This window comes from Priapulus caudatus, unplaced genomic scaffold (assembly GCF_000485595.1).
Source record: "Priapulus caudatus unplaced genomic scaffold, Priapulus_caudatus-5.0.1 Scaffold3, whole genome shotgun sequence".
NCBI classification, from domain to species: Eukaryota; Metazoa; Priapulida; class Priapulimorpha; order Priapulimorphida; family Priapulidae; genus Priapulus; species Priapulus caudatus.
In genome coordinates this window covers 96266-106408 of record NW_014577064.1, presented here as the reverse complement: position 1 = coordinate 106408, position 10143 = coordinate 96266, and the positions used below count along the sequence as shown (strand labels likewise).

The 10143-nt window shown below is 46.5% G+C and overlaps 1 protein-coding gene across 1 annotated transcript in view; it reads right to left on the bottom strand.

Annotated features, from left to right (window-relative positions):
* Nucleotides 1–459: 459 nt before the first annotated feature.
* The window catches only part of LOC106820819 (nuclear factor 1 X-type-like), a 27004-nt gene continuing 17320 nt past the window's right edge, over nt 460–10143 (bottom strand). The window contains exons 11-17 of the mRNA XM_014825393.1: nt 7385–7581; nt 7024–7080; nt 5923–6178; nt 4848–4987; nt 4239–4479; nt 2330–2486; nt 460–902 (exon numbers count right to left, since the gene is read on the bottom strand). Of these exons, the coding sequence (XP_014680879.1) occupies nt 2335–2486; nt 4239–4479; nt 4848–4987; nt 5923–6178; nt 7024–7080; nt 7385–7581 (1043 nt within the window). The 3' untranslated portion in view covers nt 460–902; nt 2330–2334. The remainder of the gene's footprint in view (nt 903–2329; nt 2487–4238; nt 4480–4847; nt 4988–5922; nt 6179–7023; nt 7081–7384; nt 7582–10143) is intronic.

Here is a 10143-nt window from a genome sequence, read left to right as displayed (position 1 = left end):
TCACATGCTGATGCAAGAGCATTCCACATTCGTGACGAACCAGCGAACTTATAACAACGCACATCGTCAGGTGCAAACAGTGAGATTGATGAAGGCAGACTATGCCTGTATGCCTACCACGACTGCCCCGGCTCTCACGAAACGTAACACGTGATACGTGAAATGTGCTACAAACAGTGCGGCCATGTACCTAGCACCTGCGACCAGCGTCATACAGACATACCTGGCCGTATAACGTACTTCACAGCTGCGTTGGGCCTAAGATAAAATGTTGCTTGTTTCCCCTTTACCGACCGACTCGCCAAAACGCCGCTACGACACACTTTATTGGCCGATAAAAAATCAAATTCGTTCCGCAAAAACATATACACAAAACAGAATATACAATATACATACACACATCTTGTCAAAACAAAATAAAAAAGATTTTTCACCTACCTACCTACTCGGTACCCTGAGAGGCGAGTAGGTAAAGGGGAAACAAACCATTTTTTAAGGGTGGCCCTGCACATACTACTGCACAGCTCTCTGCATGCGCACCGCCGCTTGTAGCCGTTCGCCACGATTCATGGACAGGGAGAGAACAACATGGCAGCTGCTTGCACAGCAGCCTGCTAGAGCTAGCATGTATCGTTAGACGTGTATCATGTCACCAGCTCAGGTTGCGTGCAGAAACAGCATCGCAAACATGCGACGGCGTTTGCAGCACGCAACGCTGATAATTACCTCCAGAATTTCATTAGATTCCACACCTATTTCTAGTATCAATAAACACTGGGATCAATAACAACAAATAAAAACTCTTCAAGCAATCTCGTTCACTAAAGGAAATCCTCGTTCCTGTGAAGTTTCAATGATCGGTGTCTTCGTCCGACGTACTGAAGAAGAATGCAGTTGGATACCTGCAACCAGAAAGAAATCATCAATGCTATACATGATTTCTCATAGTTCCACCTTATGCCGTGTTAAGTGTTTCACAATATTAACGTCGCACGGCGTGCCATGCGCCGTTAGCAGACAACGATTACATATGTGCATATTTGCAATGGCAGCAGTTTTTTTGTGAAAAATTTCAAATTCAACTTTTTATTAATCGACCACTATTTTGGTGATTCGATGTAATTTTCTCTACTCATGCTGTGCAGTAAAGTGGCAGAGAACGTGCAATGTAAAAAGGGCAATTATTTCACGAAACAAGTTAGTAAATAGATTAAAAATAAGAAACGAGGGTAAGAAAATTCATGAAAATCCGCTCTCTATTCACAGCAGAGCTTTAAGATATAAACCGAAAATTATCACTCAAGCGTGAATGAAAAGCGTGAATGAACTCAGTGAATATGCAAACGATGCTCTAAAAACGATGTCATAAATACGATGCTCCTTCAATCACTGTCAAGGACGTTGCAGCGCGTGAGGCCAAACTAAAAACAAGATTTATAGTTTTGCCCGTCAGGAAACCGGAAGCTCTGCCAATTCGCATTGCAATAATAAACAAGAAGTAATCGTAATTCAACTTCAACAATGTCCCGTGGCGACCGATTCTAGAAACGTGTTCACATCATAGTTCCTTGAACACACTGGCAATTACATCTCCGTGGTAACATACTGCACACGTGGGATAACAATAGTTCTGTGTTAGCAACCACGTTAGCAAACCACGTAATAAACTTAGTACATTAAATAAGATTATTGCGAAGTGTTCTAAGTCGTAAAATAAACTGACATAAAGGGTAAATCTTTGCATCTTTGAAATTTGTACCAAAAAAAACGAATTCTTGCTCAATTTCAATACAGAAAATTGGTAAGAAAAATATACGAGATGCCCATCTCTTTGCTTCTGTATGTGCAATATACACATATGATAAAGAATTAGAAGGCAGAAGACATCCAATTTCTCAGCGTTCATTTCATCATACGACAAACTGACAAATCACAACATATGAGACAATTGTTTTTCCCAAACATATTTACTTCTATGCAAAAATCATCTAAATTATATAAAATATCATCTAAATTACACGAATTATATGACAAGATATAATACTAAAACTTTACTTTGGTGAATATTTAATGCTTTTTGGTGAATTTATTTAAAGGGGTTTAAGCTCAGGTGCATGTGTGTAAGTGCTTGGTGTGCGTAAGGTATCTTTTTTTTTATTTTGCAAGCTTTTGAGAACTTGTCTCTTCCTCAGGCTTCACAATAACAGAATGGAATATATATATATATATAATGAAAGTTTCAATGTAGTTTCAATGGAGCAGATATTAAAGCATAGAGCAAATACCAGGCTCTGCACAATGACCAGATGATAAAAGATCGTGGACTCACCCCTACTACTGGGAGCTGGACCGCGTGGGTGACTGAGGGGGAGGCGATTCACCTCCTCCCCCCGCCGCGCTGCCTCCGCCGCTGTTGCCCGAGCGATGGTGATGCTGCTCCAGGATGTGGCTTCCGTTCGCTGGATGTATCATCATGAACCTCTCCTCTGATACGAAGCAAATACACGCGTGGGTCAGCCATGTTCCACGCGCACCTACTCCTCACGTTACACAACGCTCGACACTAGCGGTGGCCCGGTCGCCCGGGGCCACCAAAACTTGATGTCGGGCCACCAAAATTTCAAAAAGTTAAAATTTGGTGGCCCGATCGGGCCACTAAAATTTCAAAGTGTCTATGTTATAAAAATAGTTGTTTCTTACGTGCTAATCTCATTCAAAAGAGAGCGAGCAATTCGCGGAGCGAGCGTGATCAAATGTATGCCGCGCGTGCTACGCAGGCCGGATATAGTACGCGATCGATCGATCGTGTACATCAAAAGCAAATACACGCGTGGGTCAGCCATGTTCCACGCGCACCTACTCCTCACGTTACACGTAGATATGCAGTTACACACACGTTGACATTTACAGCTAGTCGTTAAAACGGCACGTTCTCGCAACAAAATGCATAGATATACCTCGTCTATGTTGTGAAAATTCACTACAACTCAATTGTATTGCTACTTCCATAAAATTTCTCCTGCAACTAAACAGTCTCACGAAACTAGTACGTTCGAATGTTTACAGTTTTTACACATCCGGGACACAGCCGAGCCGATCTCGGTTTTCATTAACAGTTATTTTCTATGATAAAACAAGTTATAATTTAGTATTTGATGTTTGTTCAGTACAGCGATGCAGCAGGGCAGTGACGCAGGCAGGCAGGGCAGGCACGCAGACAGGCAGGCAGCGCAAGAGGGCAGGAGTGGCAGGCAGGGCAGGATGCAGGCAGGCAGGGCAGGCAAGCAGGGCAGGCAGTGCAGGCAGGGCAGCGCTGCAGGCCAGCAGGCAGGAAGCCAGGGCAGGCAGTGCAGGCAGGGCAGAAGATGCAAGGCACGCAGGCAGTGACGCAGGCAGGCAGGGCAGGCACGCAGACAGGCAGGGCAGGCAAGCAGGGCAGGCAGTGCAGGCAGGGCAGCGATGCAGGCAGGCAGGGCAGGCAAGCAGGGAAGGCAGTGCAGGCAGGGCAGGCCGTCAGACAGGCAGGGCAGGCAGTGCAAGCAGGGCCAGCCGATAGCAGGCAGGCAAGGGCAGGCAAGCAGGGCAGGCAGTGCAGGCAGGGCAGCGATGCAGGCAGGCAGGGGCAGGCACGCAGAACAGGCAGGGCAGGCAAGCAGGGCAGGCAGTGGCAGGCAGGCAGCCGATGCAGGCAAGGGCAGGCAGGCAGGGCAGGCAGTCAGGCGCAGACAGGACAGGGGCAGGCAGGGTCAGGCACGCAGGCAAGCAGGGCAGGCATCGCAGGCAGTGACCAGGCAGGCCAGGGCAAGCAGGGGACAGAGGAGAGACCAGGCACGCAAGGCAGGAACGGACAGCAGGCAGGCACGCAGGGCAGGCAGGGCAGGACACGGCAGGTCAGTGAACAGCAGCAGGCAGGGCAGGCAGGGCAGGGCAGGCCGCAGGCACGGCAGTGCAGGCAGTGCAGGCACGCAGACAGGCAGGGCAGGCAAGCAGGGCAGACAGGCAGGGCAGGCAAGTCAGGGCAGGCGAGTGCAGGCAGGGCAGGCAGGCAGGCAGGCAGGCAGGGCAGGCAGACAGGCAGTGCAGGGCAGGCAAGCAGGCAGGGCAGACATGCAGGCAGAGCAGCCATGCAGGCAGTGCAGGGCAGGCAGACATGCAGGCAGAGCAGCCATGCAGGCAGGCAGGCAGGCAGGGCAGGGCAGGGCAGGCACCCACGCAGGCAGGCAAGGCAGAGCAAGCACCTTCGTTGAGCAGGGCGTCGTCGGGGTTGACGTTGGGCAGCAGGCCCTGGATGACGTAGTCGGCATCCTCGAGCGTGATGAACGGCTGGTTCCAGCGCGGCACGGGCGTAGAGCGTGGCGTCGTGCGTGGCGTCGTCACGGGCGACGTGAAGAGGCTGATCGACGTCGGACTGATGACTCCGCTCATCACCGACATCGGCAGGTTGATCGGCATCGGGCTCAGGTTAGGGTAGCTGAAAACCTGCAATGGAAACGCCTGCATATATATCTTACGTACTCAGGTTAGGGTAGCTGAAAACCTGCAATGGAAACCCCCCGCACGTCTCACGTACTCTTGGGCTCGGGGAGCTAAAAAAAGAACATAGATACGGGCATAAACACGTTGGTAAGCTCTATCAGTCAAATACCAGCTTATACCCTATATACACTAATGTCGGTGTACATCTAACATTGAATGATGGTTGCTCTAGCAAATCCCCCCTCACCCAAGCGCGCGTCTGACCCCACCAGCGAATCCAATTACAACGCAACGTGGGACGCGGCCGACTCGGAAAGACGTCTCGCTGAAAATGTTGCCGCGACGACAGGCGTGAGCGAGCGTGTCCTTACCGTGCCGAAGTGTGTTGCGCCGGGAGGCTGTGGATGGATGTGCATGAAGCCATGCTCGGCACGGCTGCCAATGGCTGCGAACGGACTGCCCATCACCGTGCGACTGAATGGCGGCGTGCCGGGACTCGACGTTAGCGGAACTGCAACAGTGCAACAGTTGTCAGATGCTAATACGATGAACCGGAACATTTCTGGTACGACGTGTAATTAAGGATACTCTCAAGGTTTTAGGAAAATTTTAACCGATTTTTCATTTTCAACTTTATTCGATGGCTAACACTATGTGCCACCTGTGTACATGCTCATTTCTCCATATAACGGTACATGTGAACTGTCAGAGCGTTTTGCTTGCCCGCGTACATGTGTAGCGAGCCGCGGCTGACGTCAGAAAAACGCTGATTTCTCCGTTCCAATTTCTGACTTAGTAGTCGATGTATAAATGGATATTTCTCTGTGATTACAACTTGGAATAATTTAATTTTACACTCGTTTTAATGGTAACATATTGTTGTAAAAAAGTGCGTCAGGAATTGTTATTAAGTGCCGTATTTTATGAGTTATGTCGCTTTAGTCGCAAAGATTTTAAATTCAGACGTGCGACTTGAATTTTAGGCTTTTTAAAACATTTTCTTGGTAAATATGAAACTTAAAGAAAAATCCTGATGCGCTATTTTGGTACATATTGTGCTTAACATGTGGTAAAAATTTTGTATCCTCACTCTTTCTGGTAATTGAGAAATATCCAAAATATCATTTTTACATAAAAATTCAAAATTTTTGTGGTAACATAATTAGGTGCTGGAAATTTCATGAAATTTTTTGCCTCGAGCATAGAGATTGATTCGATTCATTCGTCAATAAACACTTAATCTTCATTAGAGCAATACCCGTGCAAAAGGTTGAGAGTATCCTCAAGTAATTATATATATATATATCCCACACCCTTACTAACTGCTTCTTGTTTTTGAAGAGCAAGTACGTAAAACATTACAGGTGATTGTTGAAATACTGTGTCACACCAAAGTCAGGCAGCATTGGGGATAAGCTCTAACTTGCTGCAGTAGAAAGGACTCACTCATTCTAATGAAGTCTGTGTTCATCGAACCCATAGTTGTCGCAGACGTAGTCGTAGGTGAAGGAGCCTGCCGACACTCCGAAGAGTCCGGGCTCGGTGAATCCGCACCCCCCTCCGAACCACTCCGCAAGTCGGCCGTGGAACGCACTATGGGGACGGGTCGCGCCATCGGCGGCGGGGGAGGCGGTGGTAACATGGTGGGGAACAGATGTGGAAGCTTTGATGGACTATGATGAGTTGGGGTCGAGGGGCTCGACTGAAATGAAAGAAAGTCCATACGACTTATTATTTCCGGCTTCGAGAAGCGCCATGATCACTACATGTCAATAACCTCCTCCTTGGTAATATCCTTGCCCGTACTGATATTAGCTTATGGCAGATCTAGAACCATCTAATAAATACATAAAGAACAGAATGTGGCGAAACAGATGTGCAGAACAGCGTGCGAGAGCAGAATCCTCTCAGTGACCTCAAGAAGGCTAACCGAAAGGCACATTCTCTATCATTCTTTGCAGTATAACTGAGAGAATATAACAAACACAGAAATATAGCAGTTCAAGAAATTGAAGTAAACAAACAATAGATAAAAATACAAAATCAGCTAAAGATATCTGCTCAAGATGATAAAAAAAACGACTAGCATCGTCAGAATTACAATAAATGGAATTGCAAAGGCGGGGATCTGAAAACGAAATCCATTGTAAAAAAACAGAACGGCACGAATCGATCACGGAAGATGGCGACAAATCGCTTTGCTCTTTTATTTACGTAACAAAGCAACGCTTTCTGTCCCACCCTCTCATTCTCCACCTGCTTATGCTGCTTAGAAGAAGAGGAAGCAAAAAACATTAAGGCTGTATTAGTGGAGTGGGGGTGGGGAACACTGTAAGATGCACTCCTTCCAAACGGTTGTCATCTGATACCGAAAAAACAATTACATTTGTATCAAGAGCAGCTTTACAAGCTAGACTTGAGAGCATACAAAAGGCTTTGGGATCATATAAGAATAACACAAAAACACACTAGCACATAGAGAGAGAGAGAGAGAGAGGCGATAGATACGAACATCGAGACATTTTGGTATAGACTTGAGCCATTTACCTCTCCTCCGCTCGATATCAAATGCGCGTCTGTCTCACTGCTGGGACGTTGCTCTCGCTACGGACAAAAAGCATTTGCAACAGGGTTTTTACAGGCTCAGCGAACGATGGCACACATACAGACGACACTGGAAACACAAATGCTTCAACTCAGGTGGACACATACGTGCACACACACACACACACACACACACTCACCTGCCCGAGAACGCACGCACACACACGATCACACGAAGGCACGCACACATACAGATGTAGGCAAGCGCTTATCAACGCACGCAGTGATTTCAACGCACGTTTCTCACCTGAACCGGCAGTACCGCCGACTACACCTGCGACTTAACGAGATTAAACGCGCTCACCTGCATGCCGCCCGACTGGCCCTCGGGACACACGACGTTGACAAAGTCACGCAGGATGTCGTGGTTGGCGGAGGGAACGAACTTGTCGCGCGCGCCGTTCGCGGCATCGCCGTGACGAGCGACGTCGAAGTAAGCGGTCGGCAGCGCGTGCAGGCTGGGGGCGAGCGGGCCTCCCTCCACGCCCAGCGCGTGGTTCCCTGCAGACAGAACGCAATGACGGCCGGCTGAGTCGCGCCGTCCCCCCACGCAGCATCACGTACACCACACGCACACACACACACGCGTGCTGCTGCCGCCACCACTACTACACAGAGATGCCAACACATATTTGAAGCAATCTGTAGTTTCTGGCGCTCAAATTAGTATTTCGAGGGTCACGTAGTGACCCGAGTTTGCTAGGGGGTCAGGCATGCCCCCCGGAAAAATTTTTGATTCTGAGATGCAATTTCCTGCATTCTGAGGGTCAAAAATGACAATAAATTGAAAAAAAATGACATTGACAAATTTTTTTCCCCCGATCGCAGTGAAATTCGTAGTTTGATGCAAACTGGTCGTAGTGGTCCAAAAGGAACAGAAATTCGTATAAAACACGGATAAATCGTAGTGGTTGGCATCTCTGACTACAGCATCGTTCATCAATCTCTCTCCCACACAGCTACCCAGACAACATACGGCCCGCAGGTAAACGTAATGCAACCTCTGACCCATGCACCCCCGAATAGGTGCAACATAAACATTTAGTGTCTGGGATCGCTGAATGTTCAGGATGAGGGTAAGGTGAGGGAGGTAAAGCCAAGGGGTGTGTCAAAGCGTAGGGATACAGCAGGTGTAAGGATTGGGATAAGGCTTCAAGGGTTATGTGTAGCCCCAGCTACCAACAAACGAATTAATTACGCGAATGCTTGACGGCGAATAACGACTGTATTCTAATGGACAGACGTTCTCACTTTTTGTCACACACCCATATTTATTTTTTAATCAACATTTTCGCATGTGACCATCAGTAAAGTAATAATAGTAACAGAAGTAAGAGAGATAGATTGTATGATATGTGGGATTCAGAGGGAAAACCGAGGCCATAATAAAAATATTGTTTGTTTGCCCTCACCCGACCGAACCGCCAAAAAGGGGCCGACTCAAAAAAATGTATTGATCTTTTTTCATTCTTTTTTTTTACAAATTGTATCACTGTATGGTATATATAAATCTGTAGGCAATACATTATATGTACCAAACAAAACAAACATTCAACATGAAAGGTATCTCCACCCAAGGACACCCGAGCATTTGGGCCCCCTTGTTGATTTGTTAAAAGGCCCCCCTCAAACAAAATAAAAAGCCTACCTACTTACCCAAACTTTTCATCCTGGGTCGGGTGAGGGCAAACAAATATTTTTTTTATTGTGGCCCGAGTAGACACATTGATTAACATGAGAACCTAAAAATGTGTCAATTCTTCTGCAGTTGTATTTACGGATCCATGCTTAAAGACTGGGAGCGCAAATTCTAGCAATAACTTACCCCCCCACGACCACCCCACCCCACCCTGAAAAGTTCCCACTATGAATATGTTTTCTCTATGTGTATACATTATATCAGGAGTCTATCAATAGACTCCTGATTATATGTATATATATATATATATATATGTATGTACACATACATGTATATGTATATACATGCATTCTCATATAAGAATATATATTATGCCCATATATTTGTTCCTACGTAGGTGATGTTTTTGCATTACAAGCACAGAAGTATTTTAATTAAGTGTGTTAATAACTTCGCAACATTACTGAAAATTTTTAGTATCTCCACTCACTTTTATGCCTCACATGCTGTTCGATTATCGTCAAAAATCAATTCTCAACATTCCACCATCGCCATTCTTTTCAGTGACCCACTTATTAAACTGCGAAGTCTACACAAAGGTTACTGTAACCGGATCTAGTGACCCATCCCCTTTATCAATATAAACAAGTTGTGAGACAATGTATGCCTAGAAGACCAACGCCATGATTTCAACAGCATTCAATCTACACCGGGCATAGTCGATGCACTATTCAATGCATCAAATACACCAGAAACGGAACCAAACATATCGAGAATATTTGTGACCTCTGCATTGGCAGTCATGATGCCCTAGTTTAGAGATATGATATTATAGGCAGGTTCAACTAAAACAAAAGCAAATATAGCAATCAGTTGCCAGCTGATGCAGATGGAGGAATAGACGAATAGATTTCGTATTAGGATTTCCGCAATAACGTACAACTCACACACGAGTTACACATAGCGAGCGAAGACTGTTACCATGTACTGAACAGATGCAGCATCAATCAGTTAGCAACGCAAAACTCTGATGGCAAGAGAACTGTTAAAACTCATGTGCAGCACGGCAAAGCTTGCATGAGATGTATGGTATGATGCGTCAGCCGCACGTGACTAGTAGAGTGACATGTTAAGCTTCAGGGTTCTGCCCAGAATTTTTTAGTGCCGGGCGCATCCAGTCGCAAGATGCAAGCGCCATAGGCGCAAAGCCAATCTAAGGGGGTCCGGGGGCATGCCCCCCTGAAAATTATTGATTTTTGATAGTCTGAAACTCAATTTCCTGCATTCTGAGCAATAAAAAGCCCATATATATCACTTTTTTATTTTTTTATTTTTTAATATCAAAAATTAGTGCCGGGCGGAGATCTATAGTGCCGGGCTGCACCCGCGAGTGCCGGGCACACCCGCCCCCCGCCGCCCGCCGT